Source organism: Calonectris borealis, chromosome 3, assembly GCF_964195595.1.
Source record: "Calonectris borealis chromosome 3, bCalBor7.hap1.2, whole genome shotgun sequence".
NCBI classification, from domain to species: Eukaryota; Metazoa; Chordata; class Aves; order Procellariiformes; family Procellariidae; genus Calonectris; species Calonectris borealis.
In genome coordinates this window covers 8,615,287-8,641,309 of record NC_134314.1, presented here as the reverse complement: position 1 = coordinate 8,641,309, position 26,023 = coordinate 8,615,287, and the positions used below count along the sequence as shown (strand labels likewise).

At 47.1% G+C, this 26,023-nt stretch overlaps 1 protein-coding gene across 1 annotated transcript in view; it reads left to right on the top strand.

The window, feature by feature from the left end:
* The window catches only part of KLHL29 (kelch like family member 29), a 339,629-nt gene that overhangs the window by 294,696 nt on the left and 18,910 nt on the right, over positions 1-26,023 (top strand). The window contains exons 8-11 of the mRNA XM_075144971.1: positions 2,753-2,951; positions 5,628-5,810; positions 8,569-8,749; positions 17,394-17,587. Of these exons, the coding sequence (XP_075001072.1) occupies positions 2,753-2,951; positions 5,628-5,810; positions 8,569-8,749; positions 17,394-17,587 (757 nt within the window). The remainder of the gene's footprint in view (positions 1-2,752; positions 2,952-5,627; positions 5,811-8,568; positions 8,750-17,393; positions 17,588-26,023) is intronic.

Genomic DNA, 26,023 nt, shown 5'->3' with positions numbered 1-26,023 from the left:
GAGCCCGAGTCGCGACTGCGCGCAGTCGTGCACACACACACACACAGAGCCAGCTTTTTCTAGCTGTTTGAGCAAAAGGAAGAAGAAGAGTGAAAAGTGACATCGGTTTTGATATGTGACATTAACTTTCAAGCTGATGAAAGGGAGCAACATGTTCTAATTATTATTCCCCTTCAAAATAAGCCACGAGCTCAGACGAAAGAGGAGAGCAAGGGGGGAGAAAATCCAGGAGAGAAACAGAATCACATTTTCTCACTTATCTAATTAAAGCAAGGTGGGCGAGCCAGAGGGAGAGCTCGCTGTGCTCAGGCAGCAGCGCTGCCCCGTTTATTCTGGGAAAGGTGGGAGATGGAGGCAGTCACCCTGCCGGGCCCGTGGGAATTGTCCGACGCTACCGGAGGGCAGCTCTCTTCCCAATGCGAATTCACACTCGACTTTGGGGACATCCTGGTGCATGTTGAACTCCGTGTCCTAATTTAGTGGCACAACTGTTTGCACCTATGTTTTGCGTTGGTTCATGGTACGGATGCTTCCAGCGCAGACCTGCCTCGGGAGCATCAGGGGAAGCTCTGGCATGTCCCACCGTACTGAGGGAAGGTGCTGGCTCCGCTATAGACTCCGTATATTTTACAACTTTATTTAAACTGCCCGTTAGCGACTCGTTCTGCTTCCTGAGCAGCCTGTAGTGGAGATTAACCTCCCCCGCGGGAGTTCTCTGGCTCATCCCCGATATACCCGCTATCCGCATTATTCCCGTGTCCCGATGCCACGTTTCGTCTTGGCTTGTGTGTAAGGTTAAACGCCCCCAACCTTCTTAAAAAAGGCACTTCCTGAAATCAGAGCTTTGCCACCCACTGCCATATGTCCACTGCTCCCTCTCCTACAAGGTACTGTTTAATGACATTAAGGTATCTGCAGCCAAGTGCCTGACATTTGTGACTCCGGGGAAGGGGAGCAGCCGTTTTACCTCCTAGAAAGCGCCTTAGAAATGAATTTCAGCAAGGGAAAAGAGAGGAGTGTCTTCTTTTCTGGTTTGGAGGCTGACAAAGTGATCCCAAGCCCTACTCGGCCCTGTGCCACGCCGGAGGTAATAGCGAGGAGCCACGCACTTGCCGCTTACATGTTGGGTTTTTTTTTAGAAGAGGAGCGCTGTCATTTTTCCATCCCTTTTGCATCACCCAAACAACTTTTTTATCCCCAAACAACTGCAGGGTGGCCAGGCCTCAACTCTTCAGGCTGTACCTAAAATTGCTGGCCCCGAGGAGGGCTGGTGAGCAGGGGGCTGGGGATCGGCCTGAGACCCTGGTCGTCTCCCTGCTGCCGTGGCCCCGCAGGCACCCCTGGGGTTCAGCGCCCCACAGGTGGTTACATCCTCGCTTTGACAGAGCTTGCACCAGGCTGACGTGGCTCTCCAGCAGGAAAGCAGCGTGAATTCCTGCTCCGAGGAGAAACCCTCTGTTTTCCTCCCAAATGAAGCCTGCTTCTTCTATTTGGGTGCGGAAAGGGGAAGCCCTGGAAGCAGTCCCGGGTGTCACTGCATACTCACCTGCCTGGCCAGCCCATTAGCTGCCCTCCCACCTCGCTGTGCCCCTGCCCCATTCCCATCCCTGCTCCTGCTGTGACTTGGCTCTCGTGCGCTGCAGGGACAGGCACGCTGCTGAAAAAGAAAGCGAGAGCCAAGTGGCTTCTGGAAGACCGGAGGCATCTGCAGGCCAGCAGATGCTGCTGGCACCCAGCATTTCTCAGGACCGGTGGCACGGACCTCAGGAATGTTTATTTGCATCCTGGCCTCAATCCCAGTTGGGATCTTTGGATGCTGCTGCTATATGAATATTTATTACAACAGATGATTATCTTTTCTTGGTGCGCACCCTTAGTTTGCATCCTGTTTGTGCGCGTTTCTTCTCAAGAACCACATTTTCCTATTACTCTGCTTTTCACTGTACTCTTGTGCTGTGTTGTGATATAACCAATTATATATAAAAAGAATAATCTGGGGATGGACTCTTGGTTTTTCGATTGCAGTTTTCTCTCTTGGGGTTTTGTTCTCCTTTAAGCCGTGTTCAGTGACAGACAGCTTCATTTGCTCAGATGTCCTTTGCCCTCTGAGGTTTAATGTATTTATTTAGAAGATGAAACTTGCTGTCAGTATTTGTACAGCACCCTCTGGAGTCTGACTGCCCCAAAATCTAGAAGTACATGATTTGTTTCACCAACAAATAAACCCTATTAATTAAAAGTTTTTTAGCAAATTGGCTGATATTATTCAGTCTCTGCCATAGCAGTTGTTGAAATCCACCCTATGTAGCGGCTTTTGTTTCACATTTATAGTGCCAGAAAAGACTTGTTTTGGGGTTTTTTTACAGTGCATCCACGCTCACATTTCAAGGTTAATTCAGAAAACACAAAAGCTTACTCCATGTCTCCAGTGCCCCAGGTGTTATATTCAGCCTGAGTTCAGAATGAGCTTTTATTTCAAAAATCCCTCCATACACGGCTATATAACAAGAGTTGCCACCTTTTGAAGATTATTTGCAGTCTCCTGGGACCAAAACCAGCCTGGGTCGGGGAGCACTGAGGGCTGCGCTGTCTCTGCCCTACCCGATCGCTAGGCAGGGCTTGTATGCAGCATCCATGACAAGCGTCTTTCCAGGTTGGGTGACGGGACGGTTTGCAGGGAAGGAGGCGGAGATGCCGAGCGGCTGAACTCCAGCACAAAGGCTGCAGTGTGTTATTATTTCCCCCCCCACAGTATGCTGCGGAGTTGCTGGCAGTGGTGCGCCTCCCCTTCATCCATCCCAGCTATCTGCTAAATGTTGTTGACAACGAGGAGTTGATAAAGTCTTCGGAGGCTTGCCGGGATCTAGTGAACGAAGCCAAACGTTATCACATGCTGCCGCACGCCCGACAAGAGATGCAGACGCCGAGGACCCGGCCCAGGCTCTCTGCAGGTAAAGCAAAGCTTCCTTCAACGACACCAGCTCCCTGGTCCGGTGGTTCCCGGACATGGCCGGGACATGCCCTGGGATGCGGCACGGACCTCAGCTCCTTCCTTTGGCTCCTTCTAGGAGCCTGGTGGTATTTCAAGCTTAATTTTCCATTTCGGCTTTGCTCGAGTGTTTGGGAGCCTCTCCCAATGGTCAGACATGGGTGTGGAGATGTACACTCCTGAAACTAGATTTTAAGGAGCCTAATTTTTAAGAATTACTAGTTTTGGCACAGACCGTGACATTCCCCCCGTTGTCCTGAAAGTGAGCCCCTTGCCCTCTGTGCCTCAGTTTCTCTAGCTGCAAAAATAGATGAATAATAACATTTGGTTTTTGCCATTCGGCCTCTTGCAGGGAGCAGCTGATTAATATTCATAAAACAGCTTCACTTTCGCAGCCCTATGTAAATATATTATTTTCACACAGTGAGTCTTACAGTGCCAGCTCAGGCTGTTTGCAGCCTTCAAAACAAATGGATCACAGACGATACATTCCCTTTTAAAAACCCAGCAGCTATGCAGAACTGTGCCGCTTCAAGAAGTTTCTCACCTGAGGAACGCATGCATTTTTCTTCTTGGAAACAACCATGAAAAAAACCCAAGTGCCCAACTCACCAGCAGAGCCCGTATCATGGTAGTGTGAGAAATATCCTAAATATTTGTAGAACAGAGAGTGGTACAAATATCTGCGTCCAAGAAGGAGTCAGACGAAACAGGTGAATTGTTTTAACGTGCCGCCTGTACTTCTGCCTCTCGTAAGTACAATCACAAAGCCAGGCAAAACTTTCTGTCGCTGCCACTAATGCTAATGTGGCACGGAGATGGCATATCAAACCACGGCATTTGCAGCTTCCGGAGACTGCCTCATCAAGGCACCTTTCAGAAGGGTGAAGTGTAGAGGACTTTCAATAACAATCTACCCTAAAAAGTCTTTCATTGAAGACAGCTAGTGGTGTGATGTTTGAAGGGATTTTTGAAAAGTGCTTATTTTCTGTATATAAAATTGTAGGTGTAATATGAACCATTTCCAGAAGCTTGTTGATGAGGGAAAAGTGATTCTCTCGGGGTAAGAGAGGGTGATTATAGTTTTTTAGGTCAGAGTCTAATTATATAGAATCATGTTATTTTGCATATCAACGGTATTCATGTAGGCACAAAGGATCTCTAAACACCCTTTGTGGACTCGCTGCAGCATGTCACGTGCCCTCTCGAGGTCATTGATTATAATCAAGTTATGTCTTGCACAGGTGATTAGATTTTCTGGTATAGCGCAAAAATAACGATCTCTTCTTACTGAGAAATATTTATTTAAAACTGTACAGCACTTTAACTTAATAACTTTTCAGAGAGTAACCTTGCTTGAATGACACAAATATATTTTTTGAAAACGCTAATGAAGAATGACGATAATCCATTACTCTGAAGACACATTTCTCTCGGTTGCCCCTCTTAATCTCTCTTGCTGGCAAACTCACTTCTGCGCTTCTGCCCCCGGCCTGTGCACACTTGTCTCTAGGCTGGGCACCGTAACATGTCACAGCAACGGGTCTGGCCAGAAGCACAGCTCCCGAAAAGGCGATTCCTTCCAGCTTGTGGCCTCATGGTCCTGCTTCTGAGCCTACCTCTCCTGGCAACAAGTTGCACTGGGGCTTACAATTGCTGCAGAAAGATTTTTAACATTTCTGCTAAATGTGAAATCCAAACTACGCCCAGCACTTGGCTCTTGGGGTTGGAGCCAGAAAACATCCCAGAGTTAAACTGCATCCCATCACCATGGAGATGACTCTGGAGTAACATTCAGATCAGATTTGGCTCAGCTCTGGCTGTAAAGTGGGAATAAAACTCTTGAGATGTGGATTGCAAAAGTTTTGTCCGTTTGCACGAACAGAGAATTTGGCTTGCTGTACACCCTGCATGTGATGGGCTTGGGGGAGCTGTTCAAGCACAGGTAAATCTCAGTTAATAACTATATTAGGGCAGGGGCTATCTCCATCGTGTTTCCTGGCACCTAGTAGACTAAGATCCTGACCCATGGCTTGAGTACATGTTACCTACATCTGGAAAACCTGCTTTCTCTGGGAAAAGCACAAAAAAGCCGACCAGAAAATAATCTGTTCGGTATATGAGTATATGGAGAGAGAAAATCAGGATGAAGAACCATAACCATAGCCTAAATCTCCTCCAGACATTAGCTTTTAGTGTGAGAACACCTTCTTCAGGTTAAAGTCCAAACATACTTTCCCTGGATAAGCTCCAAAGCTATCACAATCCTTGACAAAAATTCCCATTTTTCTTCAATGGAACGGGAATTTGCTGCATGCAGGTCTCACTCAAAGACTACTGAAGTCAACAGACATCTTTACATGGAAAGGCCTTTTTCTTTCTTTCCCCTTTGTGTTTTGCCCCGATGGCATGCTCCCTCCCAAGTTCTCCAAAGCACGTTCATAGCGTTGTTCCCCACCCACTGCTCTCCCGCCCCCCCACACTCCCTTTTTCCTCACCCTTCCTGGTTTGATTGCACAGTCGAAAACAGATTTATATATGATACATTAAAATTACCCCGACTGCCGAGTATTTTTTGATAGGCTCCTGCCTGGTTGAGAGATGTCACTTTTTATTATTTTTCTTACTTGAATCCTAGGTGTAGCTGAGGTAATAGTCTTAGTTGGGGGTCGTCAGATGATTGGCATGAATCAACGTGCTTTAACAGCAGTCACTTGCTTAAATCCTCAAAACAACAAGTGGTACCCATTGGCCAGCCTGCCCTTCTATGATCGAGAATTTTTCAGCGTGGTCAGCGCTGGGGACAACATCTATCTCTCAGGTAAGCATCAGATTTCAAAGAAACATAGAATCACAGAAAGGTTTGGGTTGGAAGGAACCTTTAAAGATCATCTAGTGCAACCCCCCTGCCATGGACAGGGACATCTTCCACTAGATCAGGTTGCTCAAAGCCCCGTCCTACCTGACCTTGAACACTTTTAATGATGGGGCATCCACAGCTTCTCTGGGCAACCTGTTCCAGTGTCTCACCGCCCACATCGTAAAAAATTATGTCCAATCTAAATCTACCCTCTTTCAGTTTAAAACTGTTGCCCCTCATCCTTTCACTACAGGCTCTGGTAAAAAGTCTCTCTGTCTTTCTTACAAGATCCTTTTCTATATTGAAAGGCCACAATAAGGTCTCCCCGGACCCTTCTCTTCTCCAGGCTGAGCAACTGCAACTCTCTCAGCCTTTCCTCATAGGAGAGGTGTTTCATCCCCCTGGTCATTTTTGTGGCCCTCCTCTGGACCTGCTCCAACAGGTCCATGTCTTTCTTGTGCTGAGGGCTCCAGAGCTGGATGCAGCACTGCAGTGGGGTCTCACCAGAGCGGAGCAGAGGAGGAGAATCACCTCCCTTGACTTGCTGGCCACACTTCTTTTGATGCAGCCCAGGATATGGTTGCCCTTCTGGGCTGCAAGCTCACATTGCCAGCTCATGTCCAGTTTTTCTTGCACCAGTATCTCCCAGTCCTTCTCCAGAGGGCTGCTCTCGATCCCTTCATCCCCCAGATTTACTGGGCTGGGAGATGAAGGGATCTTGGCTGCTTACAACATAGGACATGCAGGAATTTCACCAGCTGCTCCTGGGGAAGAAAAAAGACAAGTGGGAGGGAGGTTGGGGAGAGGGATTTCCCTGCTTTCATTATTCTCCATTTCTCTGCAGCGTTAACATTCTCTCAAAGCAGTCAACAGCAATATTTTGCAGTTGCAACGTGAAGAAAATAGGTCTGACAACCATCAAGCATGCAAAGAGGTTTCACTGCCATAGAAACACAATTTAAAATACTGGCTGTAGTTGAGTCTAAATGGTGGGTTATGGAATTTGAGACAGACAGGCTGAACTGCTGAATATGTGACCTACACTTACAGTATTTCCTTACAGGAGCATTCACGTTTTGTACTTGTTGTTGAGACCTCTCTTTTGACAGTAGTCACTAGCCCTATAATCTTCTTAGTTCCGATGAAACTGAGACCACACTCCTTAAAAGGCTTTAACTCCCAACGTGGCTCTCTACACTGCGCCCGTAGCATCCCGGTGTCTGGTTTTTTGCAGTCTGGTGGTACCTCTGCTTGGCTGGAGAGGGAAAAGCAATTCCCACCAGGCCATGCAAGGATGCTCTGATGGCAGCTGAGTAGAGGTTTGATGATAAAAAGAGGCGCCTGGGCAGGGAGGTGTGGATGTGTGCGATCCGAGGATGTAGTTGGGAGCGCAGATACACCGGGCAGTACCAGTAAGGGATTACAGCTGTTGCCTTTCTCTTGCTGAGTTCCCTCACTGCATCTTCTGCAGTAAATTGCTGCCTGTGGTGTTAAATTCCATTAATACTGCATAGAGGCCCTAAGGATTGATTGGAAATTATTTCTTGACCTTTTTTTGCCCGTGCTCATTTTGCTGCTGGAGCGAAAGCCTTCTGTGGAGGCTTTTGTGAGAAGTTGACTTTTAGTTATTCTTAGCTGAGCTACTTTCCCATATGTAGAGCCATTTTAGGCTGTGCCATCCCTGTTAACAAAAGCCATTGAATCCTAAATTCAAGCTTATTTCAGCTCTTTCCCTTGAATCTGGATGAGCGATCTGATAGTATTCAGTGGCTGAAAGTCCCGCATGGCTGGAAGCCTAGCTGAGCGTTGGTGGATATTTTGCTTTGCTCAAACTTACAAGACGCAGGAAAGCGGGAAGGGGAACCAACAGAAGTGGGAATGAACCCCTGCAAGCTCCAAGTACTGGACTCCACACTGCATAGCATAGGTTTGGAGAGTAAAATACCAAGGAGGAAGCCTGCTTTTCTCATTAAACCACAGAATTGAGTCTAGTTTCTTTTCCTGGCTCGACCACTGACTCCTAGTGTGGTCTCAAATAAATCATTTCACCTCTTTATGCTTCAAAATGGGGACAGTAAGACACCCACTAAGTAGCTACCTTGGAAGCTTCAGTCAGAAGTTAAATAATGACCAATATAAGTATTTCACTGGAGTATCTTGAACTGTTTTACAGGAGTGGTACAGCTGGTTCTTTTCTTTACCAGCAAATGAAAATAAAGAAGAAATTTGTCCCTGAAAATTAGGCATTAAGCCTACAGTGCAAGCACTGACTTTATTCTGCCCATGTATGCGTTGCTTCAATCCATCACTGTATTAAGCATTTTAGATTTCAGACTGGCCTGTGCCTCGCAAGCCAAGCTCTGGCTCCTGACACCTTCTTGCAAGTGTTGCAGCAACGTAATAGACTGGAGGTTATTTATGAACACTGAAGAGGGTCTATCCCCTTATGTACATGTCCCTCGTAATCTGACATCTTGATTTCTTCATGTCATCTTATTAAAAAAAAAAACAGCCTTTGGGGCACATGAATAAATGACAGAGATATGCATCATCGGAACAGATGCTCAGTATTGAGGGTGATTTATTTTAATTAGTCAAATGTCATTTGAAGAGTTTTTACTTTGTAACTGGCTTTGATTGCTGTGTGCAAAGCTGCTGCCGTTCCAGGATCTCACGTAATTCTCCCCTTTTCTTTCCCTCACCCGCACGTCGGTGCCAGGCGGCATGGAGTCGGGTGTCACGCTCGCTGATGTCTGGTGTTACATGTCCTTGCTCGATAACTGGAACCTCGTGTCCCGCATGACGGTCCCAAGGTGTCGACATAACAGTCTGGTGTACGATGGGAAAATTTATACCATTGGAGGAGTCGGTGTGGCAGGCAACGTTGACCATGTGGAAAGGTAAAAAAAAAACCAAAACTCTGCTGTTTGCGGAAGCTTTTTCTTCATGCTATGCTAAAAGACCATTTCCCTTTTAAAGGACACATCAAATGGGCTGTATGTGCTAAAATAAGCTTTTATAACAACTAAGAAAGGAGGAAACTATGCAGGATTAAATTTCTTTTTAAAGCTTCAGTGGAAAGCATTGTTTCAAAACCAAAGATGAAAGCTGCCAGTTTGTCGGTTTGCTCGGGGGAGGGAGGGGAGGAATTAAGCTTCTTTGGACACTTTACACAGATTATGCAATGAACTAATAAACTTCCTTTGAATTTAGTACTGATAAAAGTCTTTACAGACCACAATAATCCTTTTTTTTTTAAAACCCCAAAAAAGCAACAGCAAAGTAAGTTCCTCACACACGCTCTCCTGGTAGAGCACCTTAGCCTTGACCTGGCTGGAAGGAAGATCCTCCCTTTGCTGCTCTTGGCCTGGGGCTGGGACCTGCCAAGCTCTGAGTAGAACAACCGGTAAATGGAAACAGTTTTGAATTCCTGGCCGAGAGGGGCTGAATAGAGATGGGAGAGAATGGAAATTTCTCTTTTCAAGAAGACTCCAGTTATTAAAATTTTATATTTTCTCACATGGAACTTAAAAAAAAAGGAAGGAACAAAAGCACAGAAGAAACATTTCACAAAGTGGAATTCCAAAACCAACGAATTCCATGTCAACCATAATATTCAATAAAACTGTAAATTTTATATGCATATCAATGTTTTCATTAAAAAATAGAAATGCAGTATATAAGAATATTCCATTCCAAAAAGATCAATACAGCCCTAGCCTTACCCAGACACTTAAAAATGCGTTGTGGCAATAGATTAATGATGCATTTTTGTGAAATGTTTTTCCTTAGTGAATCTGGCAACCAAAAATAGGAGGTTTTTTTCTTTTTGTCAGTTTTAAGTGCTGAATTTGAATACTTCTTCAGCAACATTTTGAAGTAGGCAATTCCCAGTAAAAGTTGCCTTAACAGGTGAGTCAAAAAGGGATCGGTCATTAAGAAAGATTTGCCAAAAAAAAAAAAGAACATTTTTCAAACGGTTAGGATTGAAGATGCTTTCAACCTATTATTTCTGGATTTTGGTGCGGCAACATTTATGTTCCATTTATGCAGGGGGTGTTTATTTTTTCATTTATGTAGATACTGTGAATACTGAATACCAAAACCTGTATTAAAAGTTTATTAGTGTTTCAAAGTCAGACACACAGGAAATTAGGAAATGCCAAAAATAAAGTTTCCTTCTGCAGATCTACTTTTTGGTACAATCTTTAATCGTGTGATGACTTTTTTTTCCCCAAAGGGTTTCTACCTAGTTCCGTGCATGGGACAGACCAGTTGTCTGTATGCATGGCCAGGGAGATCCTATCTGGTGCTGAGTGATCACCATTCACATATAGTTTTGTGTTCCTCTATGTTCACAAATTTGGCACTATTTTGCCTAGGAGACAAGGATATGACAAAAGGAAAGGACGTGTGCTGTGGGACAAGGTCTGCAGGGAGCCTTCCCTCCCAGCCCAGGCCCGGGCTGAAGAACTGACGTTGGTGATGATGCTCTCAGCAAGTCAGGGAAATGCGGGCAGGGAAGAATAAATGATAAATAATAGCAGTGAATGCAATACGTGAGCGTTGCTTCCCTCCTTACTCTGAGCATAAGGTGGGCACTGCCCCTGGGACTTGCTTTGAAGAAAATCTCACCATTTTATGCAGGTTTTTTTTCTGATTTCTGAAGGTATTTGTCCTGTAATTTAAGTCAGTAAATTTTTAACTCTTTTCTTTCTCTGCTCTGATTCTCATGGTCTCTCTTTAACAAAGCATCCAAAACATTGGTCAGTTGAATGAACCCCAAATCAAGCAAAGGCTCCCCGCTCCTTCCTTCTCATCTCAGTCACCCAAGCCCTTGCCACAAATGACATTGCAGCCTGCAAAGTCACGCTCAGGCCCTCGGCGTACCCCGCGTGGCTCAGTGAGGGCAGCCGTGCTGGTTTTCAGTCGTAACAAGCCCACCAAGAGACTTCTGTGTGGGAAAGGAGCAGATTTCCTCCCTATCATTTCAGCGCACGCTGTCTCAACCGCAATAAGGATGTCTTGTCATGGGGATTTGCTAAACCCGTGGTTATAATTAATCTGCTATTGTCTATAAAGTGACTTGTGAGACGCAGCCATGGAAAAAGTGCAACATGGCCTCTTTTGGGTTATGCCAAGAAATGAGAGAGGTTTTGGGATGTTTCCTTTTTTATTCTTTGTATTAAAATGACAGTGAGGATGGCAGAAGCAAAGCATGGCGTGGCTGAAGCTGTGCGTTTTGGGAAGGATATTTCAGGATCTGCTGTTCCTCACTCTGCAGGTGAGAAAAAGCTGACCCTCATAGCTGTATGAAGCAAAGTCAGGACTTTTCAGACAAAAGCATTTCCCATTTGGACCAGGCAACTAATTTGTGCAAGTGTTCAGGAATTTAAATCACTGTACCAGCTTTTGCAAGCAATGAGACTTTCTGAATTTGGGTTGCAACTTAAAAAAAAAAAAAAAACAAAAAAAACATTAAAATACAAAGTAAAGCCACTTAAATTGCTCAGTTGTCTGTGGTCGTAGGCGCAGTTAACGCTAACTTCTTGATTTTGCCCTCTCTTTCTTTCCCCCCATCTCAAGAGCTACAAGCGACCGGCCTTCTCCCACCGTATTTCCGTGTGGGCTGCACGTTCCTCTTCAAATATTGTGTTGCTTTGGATGGGACACTGAGAGACCATCTCTCAGGAGGGTGGAAACCTCTCTTTCATTCCAACAGGTCTTACAAAAGGGCTATATTAAAATAATACGGTGACATGTTCATATGGTCTAAGTCAGGTGATGCCAAAAATTGCATTTACCTCTGAGGTTAACATTGTTCCCCTCAGTGTTGAATTTCAGGGTCACGCGCTCTTGGGCTTTCGTTTGTTTTTCAGCCCAAAGGAGGCATCTGAGATTATAGCCCTGTTACCCACCCAGATGGAGGTACGGGGGCTCATCCGGGCCTGACACAGTGCGGTCCTGGGCTGTGCCACCAGTGTGAAGGACAACGCACTGGACACCCTCCCTCGCTGGGCCACCTACCACCTCCCCTCGTGCACGTGCAGCTTATCTTTCCCAACCGCGTTTTGCTTTGTGCTTGCTCCGTTAGCTCAAGGGTGACCATGCCCAGCTTTGGCCAGGTTTCGACGCATATTCGCTGGCGTGGTGGAGGGCATGTCTCCGGTCCCTCACCTCACCAGTTAGCAGCCCCAGAGCATGGAGACTGCAGGGTGTCACCACAGAGGGTCTTAGAAGACGGAGAAAATAACATTTTCTCCCAGTTTCCTTCTTGTCCTCCATCTGTTTTTCCTGGAATTCTTGTAATATTTCACCCTAAGTGATTAAAATCTTACAAAGATGTTTTTATTGCATTTTGTTTTTTAAAAACAGATGTCAGACCATTTTAGCTATACATGCTACCACCTGACTGCACCTAATACATCTGCTGCACCGTTAGAAAGCATTAAAGCAAGTAGGGACCACTGGACTTCTAATGATTTATGGCATCAGCTCCTGTGCTCCTCTCCTTGCTTTCGGTTGTGTCACTGATGCTGAAGGGTGCAGCCTCACCAGAAATTCTGGTGCCACTTAAATCAGTGGGTGTTTTCCCATCAACTTCAATAGGGCTGAGATTTTTTACCCTTTCTCTGCCATTTGTCTGTAAAGAGACAGTAAAAATTCTGGCTCGATGGATAATATGACGGGACTATCACAAACAGAGAAGTAGGAGTCATTCATTACTCATCTTAAAACAATACGCATGTGCCGGAGGGTCTGAGTTATAAGTCCATTTTTGTGGCTGTACATGGGTATATGTTCAGGGAGAGTTATGTTTTTGGAATGAGTGTTTAGGGAAATAACGGCGCGACTGCAGTTCTCCATCAAGCCCCTCTGGCAAGTTTCTGTGTGACAGGGAGCGAGTCATTAGGCGTCAGGCGAGGGGGTATTACACTTTCTGTCTTCTTCTGAGATATGAGTTGAGTTGGGAGGCGGCGAAATGAAGTGGATCCACGAACTAGGTTTTTAGATAATGGATGGGCCCTGTAATATATGCAATTTGAGAGCTGAGAAGACTGCGTATGCTGACAAGACAATGTATGCGACTAAAAGTGTGGAAATGTGGGTGCTTTGTGGTTATTATCTGTTTGAAGGACAGAAGAAGATGAATCCCCTTGACCTGACAGCACTTTTACAATAGGGTTGTCTAAAATTGGGAGATTACTTCAGCTGGCAGTGTGTACTTGGAAGAGAGTCTAAAAAATTCAGTGTAAAGAATAAGCTTTATAAGCTTTAGAAACTGCTTCAGAACCTACTGTTTTATTGACATCTTAAGAAAATTAAATATATAGCCTCGTCAAAGGATAGTTTCTTAAGCTCCTTAGAACAGTCAGAAGAAAATAAAAAAGGCAAAAAATAGTAATCCATTAATGTGATTTTAAACAACATGTGAATCATGTGAAGAGCAGTTGAATATGACATTGTACAGCTTTATTTTAAATAGCAGCTTTCCTGCAAACAGAATTAAATAATGTGTAAGAAACTGGAGGGTGCATGTCTGTAAGTGACTGACCGTGATGTAAGGATTATATAATGTGAATAAATGAAGATACTCCTAAGGCTGTTTAACCTAGAAGGAGAGAAATTAAGAGACTGAGCAGAAAAAAAAAATACTATTTTCAGGTACTGAAGATATCAAAAGTCAAGAAGGCCGAGAAGCAAACTGCACAGCTTGAAATGAAGGGGTTTCTGCTGTTAATACTGAGGTGGTAGGGAAAGAGCAAGAAAGGAGGCATTGAACAAAATGAGTGAAACAGGGGGAGGATCAGGCCCACAGATCAAATCCTGGGAGTGGAGAGTTGTGAAAACTGGCAAGGTTATTTCTGCCTGTGCTCTCTTCAAGCCTGGGCTGTATTTTCTGCTGGGTTCGGATCATTTGCTGTATCATGGGTATATAAATAATACATAAACCAGAGGATAGTGACTGCGCAAGGGTCGGGTGAGAGGACGGTGCTCAGTGCACATGAAGTGACAGGCAGGACACGCACGTCCTGCACGCGTGGAAAGCCTGATGTCCGGAGCACGGCGGGGCCCCGGAGCGCGGGGTTGCAGGGGCTGCTCTGGGCGCAGAGGCAGGCGTGCGAGGGCATCCGTGGAAAACCACACGGGAGTCCGTAGCATGCAAAAGGACTGCAAAACCAGGCGTCACGTGAAAAGAGGTGTCCTTCAAGTTTCAAGTTCAGTAAATTGAATGGGCTTGGTAGGCCCGTAACCAAGGACAGGCATGGGCACACGGGGACTGGAGAGAGCAGTGGAGGAGAAGGAAGAAAAACCTTTGCGTGGCTCAAAGCCAGCTCCCATTAAGTCTCCATCTATGGCTTCGAACAGGGGAATCGAATGCAAAGCTTGACTAATGGAAAGAGATCAAAGTGATTATTCTTTAAATCAGTTCTCTCCCCGCTGGCCCTCGAGCAGAGCCGGTGTTAACGGCAGCCGAGGAGCCCCACTAGCACGAGTGGCGGTGGAGTGATGGCAACGCCGGAGATGACGCGACAGATGGAAAGGCCCTAGGGCAGAGAGGTAAAGCAGGTGTCATTATTTCCTGTCCTGGAAGGTTACAAAGATTCAACTTTATTCATTTTTAAACCTTTTAGTTAATCTGGTGCAAATCCTTGTGTGAACATATTAAGAGCTGACTTGAGATAGAGCAAATTGATGGAAACCAGCCTTGCAGAGTCTTAAGGAGCTTAGACTACTTAGTTTATCCCATAGAAGGTGAAGAAGTGACTTTATTATTTTCTGCAAGTCCATACGTGAGAGATTTGATAGCAGACAGCTTTATAATCCAACAAGAAAAAAAAAAATTACTTTCTGATGGGTGGGAGCTGAAGCAAAACAGAGACTAGAAATCAGGACTACAGTTTTGCAAGGAGGGTATGAACCAGAGGAATAAATTCCTGGGAAATGGAAGGACTTGATGGACAGATATCAGGAAGCCTTGAAGGCACCAACTTCTCTTCTTCAGCCCCAGGGGTAAGATAGGCACGCACTTAAGAGGATTGCTTCGCTGAGCAGCCTGTGTAAAACCCACATTAGATGCCTGTGTTAGGTGGACAAAGCCAGTCCTTGTCCACCTAACTGCTTTATGGTTCACTGATTTTTTAAACCAAATGACGCATGAGACAAGAGTGGTTTTTTTAAGCTGCCCCACTTGCACCTATATTCAGTAGATTTGCAGCCTTTGGCTTTCAGCAGATGAAGTGAAACTGGTCATTTTTGGTTTCCCGGTGGCAGATGAAGGCGGGTAGGAGAAAGAAAGAGCAGTTCTGTCGTCGTAGAGCATAAACAGAGAGTGAAAGTGGGTGAAAAACAGTGTCTAGGGGACCTGAGGTCCCAATAGTGAAATTCATCCAGAGGAAGGATGATTGTTTTTGTAATCTGAACGAGTATTCCTACAGTATTCCTTCAGTATTCCTACAGTATTCCTTCAGTATTCCTACAGACGTATCGTCAACCACACCCAGCCCCCAGCATCTGTGAAGGACATAACCCCTCCTTCCCAAAAACTTACTAGGAGGATCAGAAAGTCATTAGCAGGAGCGTATCAGTCTTGGGAACTGTGGTCTGCCGGGTACTTCTGCCAGTGCCGGGAAAGGCCGCAGGGCTGCTCACCGACCCATCTCAGACCACTTGGACTGGCCACAAACGGTCCTGGTGCTAGGACCAGGATGGTGTGAGACAATAAGTATCGGGTGACAGGTACAATTTATATCCCAGAAGCTGAGGAACTAGAAAGGCGCATTAGGTCGGTTCTTTTCAGCTCTATGCCTTTGCACAGTTTCTAGCCAATTTAACTGATTTCTTAACCAGCTTTTATTATACAACAAGACTTCAACAATTAAATTACCAAGCCCCCCAAATGACTACAGTTAGCAAAGTGTAACTCAACAGCAGTATATGAAACTTTATGTTATGCAACATTCTTGCGTATCTGCTAGGACGGGTGTGGGTGCTGCCCCGAGAGCTGTGGGTGAATGCAGGAGCTGCAGCTGGTGGTGTCAAACATGCATCTGCAGGCTCCAGTTCGGTACCAAACGTTAAGAATCAGCCCGATATAGGTGTGTCACCTTGAATGCTCCCAGCGCCATGTTGTTTAATCTCGTTATATTTCTCCCCTTTGATCACTTTGTTGTAGATGAATTTAATTTCTCAGTAACTAATTTAGAGCATTGTACAAGGCAGTTGTTCTCCATGCTCATTATAAGGGACTTTCCTCATCTTTTTTAGTTAAAGTTTGCCTCCCTCTTGCTTTTGCTTTGTTTTTATGAGTGTTTTAATTACTTTCAGTTATATGACTTGGAAACTCATTAATGCATTTTCATTAAGCACATTATTTTGTTCTGTTTCCACATTTATATCTTTTGTCCCTTTTACTTTCCCAGAGTTTGGGCAGCGAGAATTTGAGGGAGGGAGAACTCCCCTGTCGCTAAATCTTTTTTTACAGATGGGTTCATGGCCATGGATTCATTTCATGTTTGCGTATTGCATATCACTAATATTAAGAGCAAAAGCCCTGAATGGGTGATGACGGCTGCTGTTCTTGCAGTCAACAATTCTGAATAATCGCTATGCAGGAAACTCCTATTTGACTGAATGTGCCATTACATGGAAGTATAGAAGCCTAAAAAAAACCACATTATTTTCCACTGTCTCCAAGACTCGTTTTAGAGCAGCTGTTTGGATCACTGCCACATTATCTTTAAAAAAAATTGACGTCTGTACTCATGACATTGTCTAAAATGAATCTTCACCCATAGATTATTAACTGCACATCCCTTATGGTCAATGGCTTAATTAAATCAGATACTGATAACCTTAAAACTAATTTAGCACTTTCATGCATACTTTTTTCTGTTTGCTTCATGTCAAATATGGATGCAATGGTGAAATCTTATTCCAGCATAAACGTTTGCAGCTTCTTGCAATGAAGCACAGTAGTTTGGTTTGCACAATGCAAATTAAATGAAGGCAACTTATTCTGGCACAAAATCTGCATCGCTGGTCAGTTAACTAGACTAAAAAGAGCTATCGTGTTGCATTATGTTGCAGGTGAGATGTGTTCCACAAGCTGAACAACTGAAGTATATTAACAGTTGCCTGCCTGCGGTTGCTATTGGATATCACTGCACTGATTTGCAAGAATAATCTCATTGTATACTCATTAATAGAAATTAATTAGTGGAAGACATCTCAACAAAGATGTCCAGCGTTTCTTTAGCTTGGACTATAATGAGATTTGAGAGGCATATACAGAAAATAGAACCAGCTTTCTCTGGGCTTTTCTCAATGTTTTAAAAGCTTAGAAAAAGTATTAATTACACTGTTTACCAAGTGGCTGAATTTGGAGGATGTTAGAAAATACATTTCCACCTCTGCTTTTCTTCTGCTTGTCAAGCTGCCTTTCTGTTATATCCCAGCCTGCTTTCTCTGGCTGTCTATCCTGTCTTTGCTGTTCACCCCGTGTTGTGTCGTCTCAGCTCACTCCGATTGCTGTCGTCCCAGGTACGATACGATAACCAACCAGTGGGAGACCATCGCTCCTCTGCCGAAGGCCGTCCATTCTGCTGCCGCAACCGTTTGCGGTGGGAAGATCTACGTTTTCGGTGGGGTGAACGAAGCCGGCCGAGCCGCGGGGGTCTTGCAGTCCTACATCCCTCAGACTAATTCGTGGAGTTTTATAGAGTCTCCGATGATCGGTAAGGGATGCGTGGTGTCAGAATAAGCCCGTATTACAACAGAAATCTCTGTGCTACAGGTATTTTAATGCTTTTGCGGAAAGCAAATGAGTTGGGGGGTGAAGGGAGATATGTTTACAACAGATTGGCAGGAATGCATGGTATATTGTACCAGAGAGGCCGTTATCTGGATCTTTACTGAAGGCAATTGTCACTCATTAATACAGCTAGTTATCCGCCAGAAGTGATGAGTTCAAAGTAGAGGAGAAAGGAAGCAGTTATTAGGTATGGACAACTAGTAATTTTAGATCCAAAAAATCACAAAGTGCAGTGAAACTTCATCCTGGCTCCAGGAGATTTTACAACACTGCTCAGTTAATGGATTATTACTCGTGGGTTTGTTAAAATGCCGCTTGTCCTGTGGGAAGTGGCGGTCATTCTTAACTGGGATTTATCAGTGGTGTCCAAAGGCATATGTGCTTCAGAGGCTGAAATCTCCGAGATATGTAGATTATTAAAACTGCGTTTATTAGTTTGTGATGTCCTCAAGCTCACCGAACATTTTACAGAATAAAGAGCAAGACGAGATGCCAAACTTGCCACCGTACCAGCCAACGTCCGAGGTGCAGACTTACTTCCAAAATTAGGATAGCACTCAGAAAATTGCAACTTAGTTGCTTTCTGTGGTGATTTGCACCCTGAGTGTTTGGGCTGCTTTTGGAAATGGGATTTAGCATTCAGCTTCCTGAGAGCATTACTGCAGGGTGACAGCCGACCTGGGCCACCTGCTCTGCGCTGGGTGGCTGTGGGCAGCAGGTGGCCGAAGAAACAGCGCTCGTACAGTCATCGCAGAGAAGCTGCTTTGGGGTGGCTTGCTTTTGCATCCTAGAATCATAGAACCACAGAATAATTTGGGTTGGAAGGGACCTTTAAAGGTCATCTAGCCCAACCCCCCTGCCATGGGCAGGGACATCTTCAGCTAGATCAGGTTGCTCAGAGCCCCGTCCAACCTGACCTTGAATGTTTCCAGGGATGGGGCATCTACCACCTCTCTGGGCAACCTGTGCCAGTGTTTCACCATCCTAAACCTCTTAGTCGCGTTGAAACTGTGACATGAGGTGCTTCATTTAAAAAAAATCACAATCTCGGTATTGAGCTTGGTAGAGCAATAGGAGTAGCAAGTAATAAATTATAGAAGCACAGTTATAAGGTATTCAGGTAAGGCCTAAGCATATTCAGAAAGCTAAAACAAGCTGCTATTTTTATTATAGCTTGTTACAATTATTATGACTCTCTTCTTGGGGTTCCCTAGTAGATCAGGACATGAGGAGCTGGTAGAGCCACGGCTGTAGCCTCCCCTGTGCAGACAGCGCTGCTGCTTTCTGACTCCCTTGCTGCTGTTTGTGTCCAGCCTAACATAACATGACATGCATATGATGCAGCATGAAGCGCCCAGCGGGAGGGCATTAACCAGCAAAAGTCATGTTTATGTAATACAGCAGTGCAAACAACCCTATTGCCTGGCTTTTTCCATCACATGGCTACAGCTGCTGCTGTTCATTTAATCCACTGACTGACAGTATGAGGTTTTCCTGTACTCACAGCGTATTGCAAAAATGAATGCATTATGCAAAGAGGTATTCCTTTTCCTTACCAAAATAGTACAAATGCCACAGGAATTAAGAAATCATTCCCTGGGCTCGTTATAGTGTCTAGTAGGCGTCAACACCATGCGTGCTTGGAAAAAATCATCCAAACCATCCAGAGTTGGGTTCATCACCCATTGTGCTAATGGGCATGTACTACTATTTCCTTACAAAAATACGTGAAAGACACCGGTGAAGTTAAAAGATGGTATTTATGTTTTCTTGGTGTAAGTGAAGTTAATTAGTTAAGCTGAAGGCATAAAATACATTATAAAATGCAGAGTTGCTGTGTGTCTTTGTTGGGAAATGTATAACGTCAATTTATTTGCAAATAAATTAAAATAACACAGAGCCTGAAAAATTTCACCCCAGCAGAGAATGTCTGGGAAACTGAACTGATGTAATGCTTGATCTTCCCTAAAAGGCAGTGGGAATACTGGAAATATGCTTTAATTTCTCCAGCTCTACAAGAACCATAGTATCACCTGTATTTGTAAAGTATCCCCCAAGGACTGGATGCTATGCCAAGTGGGGTACAGTCAACGTTTATCTAAAGCAAAGAGGGAGTAGAAGGAGTCTTGGGGTGATTTTTACAAAATGGAGCTGGGATAAACCCTGATGATCACTGCTGGGGTGCCTTTGACAGCCTCAGAGCCTTTTTGTGTTGATTTGTGAATTCTTAAGGTGTCCCTCTGAGCTAAGTCAGCTGAGACATCTGACGGCGAGTTGTGTTGGTTAAGATCACCCCAGAGATTAGTGAAACCTGTTTGACCTCAAATAGGACAACGGCTTATTTAAAAACACCTCAAGCATGCTCAGATATGCAACAGTAGACGCAGTATTGAAAGTAGCCAAGGTCTCTGGAGATTTTTAGACCAGTAGTGCCTGTCTCAAGTCGCTGTGGTATTCTATGATAGTGAGTTGAACACAGCATGGCACACATTTAAACCCAACAGGTCCATCTCTTCCAAAGCGTCGTGTGCCAACCTAACCCAAGACAACACTGGCATCAACCATGGCAAGGGGGGATCATTTTTTGGTTACTCTGAATGGAGGTGAAGCAGGCTGGATACTGACATCCTGCCTCTGCAGAGGTACAGAGTGGGGACTGATAGCAAGTCCACGCAGCTCAGCCCCTGCTCTCTTCTGCCTGGATTTCTTCTAGGAATAAGCAGCAAATTCACTCCCAGTTTCCATTTATTCTTTAGCCTTCACCTGCCAGGAGGTGTTGGGACTGCCTGCGTGCAGTAGGTATGACACTCACCAACGCGTTGCACATGGATGCTGTGGTAGCTTTTGGGTAGGTGTTGATTACACACATCCATGTTGGGAGAGGAGAGGGTCTTTCTCAGCGCCCCATCCTTTGCCCTGCCTCTGTCCTCCCCACCTTTGGAGTCAGAAGATGTTCCTGCAGCAACGCAGCCCACAGCTTGATGTTACTGGGGTAGTGGAGCCTCCCGGGGCTTTCACATTGCATATTTTTGGTAAACCACCTTGCACATCCCTTTCTTGTGTTTTGAGCTGTAAGAAGTTTGCTGCTGTCAAGCCAAAGTCCTACAACAGTAAATGAACTCAGGCTACATACTTGCAGCACCCGACTTTCCGTTTCTTGCCCGGCTGTCCTATATGGCTCTGCTAAAAATGTATTTCATGCCCAGCTTCCTGAGGTTTGTCTTATTTAACAAGATGGCCATAGATATGCTGAAGTCAGTGATTGTAAGAAAGCCTAATTATCTTGTCACTGCGTTTTAGTTCACTTTGTGCCTTCATGCCAGAGCACTAAAATATACCTTTTTTGATACCTTGAACAGTCAGTGTCTGTACTGGTGGAATTACAAGTTTTTGTTAACGTTTCTGGATTGTAAGAAAACCAGTGTTTAATCATCACCGCTATTAAATTTTAAAATCTGGTGAGAACTATGGGAACACAGAGGTGAAAGATCTATGAGCATTTCTGGTTTCTAATCCAAGTATCTAGTTCCTCACCATACCGTTTACTCCTGCAGTGATATGTCTGGCCAAAGTGGGACAATCACAGAGCTAAGAATGCAAGAAATATCTGGAAAACAGCGTTAGCAGCATCTGTGCATTTTTACTGCACTATCCCATGGCTTATTTTGGTTAAAATGCATAATCATTCCCATGAATTTAGAATCATAGAATCATAGAATCATAGAATCATACAGGTTGGAAAAGACCTCTAAGATCATCGTGTCCAACCATCAACCCAACACCACCATGCCCACTACACCATGTCCCTAAGGGCCTCATCTACACGTCTTTTAAATACCTCCAGGGATGGTGACTCCACCACTTCCCTGGGCAGCCTGTTCCAAGGCCTGACCACTCTTTCAGTAAAGAAATTTTTCCTAATGTTCAATCTAAACCTCCCTTGGCACAACTTGAGGCCATTTCCTCTTGTCCTATCACTAGTTACTTGGCAGAAGAGACCAACACCCACCTCGCTACACCCTCCTTTCAGGTAGTTGTAGAGTGCGATGAGGTCTCCCCTCAGCCTCCTCTTCTCCAGGCTAAACAACCCCAGTTCCCTCAGCCGCTCCTCATAAGACTTGTGCTCCAGGCCCTTCACCAGCTTCGTTGCCCTCCTCTGGACGCGCTCCAGCACCTCCATGTCCTTCTTGTAGTGAGGGGCCCAAAACTGGACACAGTATTCGAGGTGCGGCCTCACCAGTGCCGAGTACAGGGGCACGATCACCTCCCTATTCCTGCTGGCCACACTATTTCTGATACAGGCCAGGATGCCGTTGGCCTTCTTGGCCACCTGAGCACACTGCCGGCTCATGTTCAGCCGGCTGTCAACCAGTACCCCCAGGTCCTTTTCCTCTGGGCAGCTTTCCAGCCACTCTTCCCCAAGCCTGTAGCGTTGCCTGGGGTTGTTGTGGCCGAAGTGCAGGACCCGGCACTTGGCCTTGTTGAATCTCATACAGTTGGCCTTGGCCCATCGATCCAGCCTGTCCAGGTCCCTCTGCAGAGCCTTCCTACCCTTGAGCAGATCAACACTCCCGCCCAACTTGGTGTCGTCTGCAAACTTACTGAGGGAGCACTCGATCCCCTCGTCCAGATCATTGATGAAGATATTGAACAGGACCGGCCCCAAAACTGAGCCCTGGGGAACACCGCTCGTGACCGGCCGCCAACTGGATTTAACTCCGTTCACCACAACTCTCTGGGCTCGGCCGTCCAGCCAGTTTTTTACCCAGCGAAGAGTGTACCTGTCTAGGCCGTGAGCCGCCAGCTTCTCTAGGAGAATGCTGTGGGAGACAGTGTCAAAGGCCTTACTGAAGTCCAAGTAGACCACATCCACTGCCTTTCCCTCATCCACTAGGCGGGTCACCTGGTCATAGAAGGAGATCAGGTTGGTCAAGCAGGACCTGCCTTCCATGAACCCGTGCTGGCTGGGCCTGATCCCCTGGTTGTCCCGGACATGGCTCGTGAGCACCCTCAAAACCAACCGCTCCATGATCTTCCCCGGCACCGAGGTCAGGCTGACCGGCCTGTAGTTCCCTGGATCCTCCTTCCGGCCCTTCTTGTAGATGGGAGTCACATTGGCGAGCCTCCAGTCGTCCGGGACTTCCCCAGTTAACCAGGACTGCTGGTAAATGATGGAGAGCGGCTCGGCAAGCTCCTCCGCCAGCTCCCTCAGAACCCTCGGGTGGATCCCATCCGGCCCCATAGACTTGTGAACATCCAGGTGGCATAGCAGGTCATGCACTTCATCCTCTTGAATTATGGGGGGTTTATCCTGCTTGTCGTCCCTGTCTTCCAGCTCAGGGGGCTGAGTACCCTGAGGATAACCATTCTGACTACTAAAGACTGAGGCAAAGAAGGCGTTGAGTACCTCAGCCTTATCCTCATCCTTGGTGGCAACGTTCCCCCCCGCATCCAATAGAGGATGGAGATTCTCCTTGGCTTTCCTTTTGTCATTAACATACTTATAAAAGCATTTTTTGTTGTCTCTCACGACAGTGGCCAGGTGGAGTTCTAGCTGGGCTTTTGCCTTTCTAATTTCCTCTCTGCACGACCTAACGCGATCCCTGTACTCTTCCTGAGTTGCCTGACCCTTCCTCCACAAGTGATAAACTCTCCTTTTTTCCCTGAGTCCCAGCCAGAGCTCCCCGTTCAGCCAGGCCGGTCGCCTTCCCCGCCCGTACTTCTTGCGGCACATGGGGACAGCCCGCTCCTGCGCCTTTAAGACTTCCTTCTTGAAGAACGTCCAGCCTTCCTGGACCCCTTTGCCCTTCAGGACCGTCTCCCAAGGGATCCTCTCGACCAGTGTCCTGAGCAGGCCAAAGTCCGCCCGCCGGAAGTCCATGGTAGCGGTTTTGCTGGCCCCCCTCTTTACTTCACCAAGTATCGAGAATTCTACCATTTCATGGTCGCTAAGCCCAAGCCGACCTCCGACCACCACATCTCCCACCAGCCCTTCTCTGTTCGTGAACAGCAGGTCAAGCGAGGCATCTCCCCTGGTGGGCTCGCTTACCAGCTGCGTCAGGAAGTTACCCTCCACACACTCCAGGAACCTCCTCGACTGTTTCCTCTCTGCCGTGTGGTATTTCCAGCAGACATCCGGAAAGTTGAAGTCCCCCACAAGAACAAGGGCTAGCGACTGGGAGACTTCTGCCAGCCTCTGGTAGAATATTTCGTCTGCCTCCTCTTCCTGGCCAGGTGGTCTATAACAGACCCCCAGCAGGATATCTGCCTTGTTGGCCTTCCCCCTCATCCTTACCCACAAGCACTCGACCTCGTCATCACTATCATTGAGCTCTAGACAGTCGAAGCATTCCCTAACATACAGGGCTACTCCACCGCCTCTCCTTCCTCGCCTGTTCCTTCTGAAAAGCTTATAGCCGTCCATTGCAGCACTCCAATCGTGCGACTCATCCCACCACGTTTCCGTGATGGCGACTAGGTCATAGCTACCCCGCTGCACAATGGCTTCCAGCTCCTCCTGTTTGCCGCCCATGCTGCGTGCATTGGTATAGATGCACTTGAGCTGGGCTGCCGATTTCTCCCCCGACAATGGCGTGCGGACCCTAGGCTCTTCTCTAGAGAGCCTGGTTTTATCCCCGTCCCCTTTCAAATCTAGTTTAAAGCCCTCTCGATGAGCCCGGCCAACTCACACGCGAGAATCCTTTTCCCCCTGCGAGACAGCTGAACTCCGTCCGTCGCCAGCAGGCCCGGTGCCATGTAAACCTCCCCGTGGTCAAAGAAGCCAAAATTCTGTTGATGGCACCAGCCCCTGAGCCACGTGTTGATCCGATGAGTTTTCCTGTTCCTTTCGGTGTTCCGCCCCGCCGCTAAAGGGATCGAGGAAAAAACTACCTGTGCTCCCGATCCTCCCACCAGTCGCCCCAGCGCCCTGAAGTCCCTTTTGATCCCTTCGGGACTTCTCCCTGCAACCTCCTCACTGCCAGCCTGTATAACCAGTAGCGGGTAGTAATCGGAGGCCTGCACGAGACTAGGGAGTTTCCTAGTAATGTCCTTCACCCGGGCCCCAGGGAGGCAGCAGACTTCCCTGTGGGATGGGTCCGGCCGACAAATTGGGCCCTCGGTCCCCCTCAGAAGGGAATCACCAATGACAATTACCCTCCTTTTTTTCTTAGCGGAGGCAGTCGTAATTTGTGGGGCTGGCTGCCTCGCCTCGGGCAACCCCCTGGATGGGCCTTCATCTTCGTCCTCGTTCGTCTGGCCCTCAAGTTCCAGAGCCCCGTATCTGTTGTGTAGGGGCAGCTGGGAAGGTTGAGGCGAGGAAGGCCGGCCGGGGGTTCGCCTGGCGCCCCGAGCAGGGACCTGTGTCCATTCCCCTCCGTCGCCTGGGTCTCCTCCTTCTGCCTGGTGGCAAGAGGGCAGGGGTTCCTCCACTTCTTGCGGAGCCTCCGTGTGCTGCCCTCGCCTCAGGGATGGCAGGGTGCGGCTCCACCAATCTATCTCTCTCTCGCACTCCCTGATGCTCCTTAGCCTCTCCACTTCCTCCTTCAGCTCTGCCACCAGGCTGAGCAGATCATCCACCTGGTCGCAACGCACGCAGGCGTCGTCTCTGCTGCCCTCCTGTACCAGGGACAGCCTCAGGCACTCCCTGCAGCCGGAGGCCTGGACAGATGTGTGTTTGCGTAGGGGCTCCGTCTGGGTCGCCACGTTTCTCCTGGCGATGGCTTTCGGCCGAGTGGAGACCATGGCCAGGTCCTCTTCTGGGAGGGCGACGACCACGAGCTGAGCTGGCCTCTGGAGCCTGGAGGGGGGCTGCGCCCTGCTCGCACGCCCTGCCGGCGCGAACTGCCGCGCAAACTGCCGCGCCACGCCCTTCTGACGCGCCACGCCCTGTTTGCCCGCCCTGTTCGCCGCGCTCCGGGTCGCTCGCGCTCCCTGGGGGCTGCTCTTGTACCTGAGGGGGTTCGGCTGCCGTCCCTCCTGGCCCCGCCCACGCTGAGTCAGAGCTGCCGCTCGTCAGGAGCTCGCTCCGCCGGCTCGGGGGAGGGGGGCTGGGGCACCCTCTCGCTCCCCTGCGCTGTTGCCTTCGCGGTTTTCGCCGCGGTTTCGCCGCTTCAGGAAGGGTCCCCCGGCGCGATCCTCCGCTCCGGAGCCCTTCGCCTCGGTGGCTTCGAATGAAACGAAATGGCGGGTTTTTGGACTTTACAAGAAAAATCAGATATATGTCTTGGCCCTCTCCCCCAGGCCAATAGTTTGGTACCCTGTGTGGGTTTGGCCGGCTCCCACCTAGAAGTCTTAAAACAATGAGTGTTTCATCTCATCTTTCAGTGTATTTTTCTTCCCATGACTAGGTCTTTTTCCC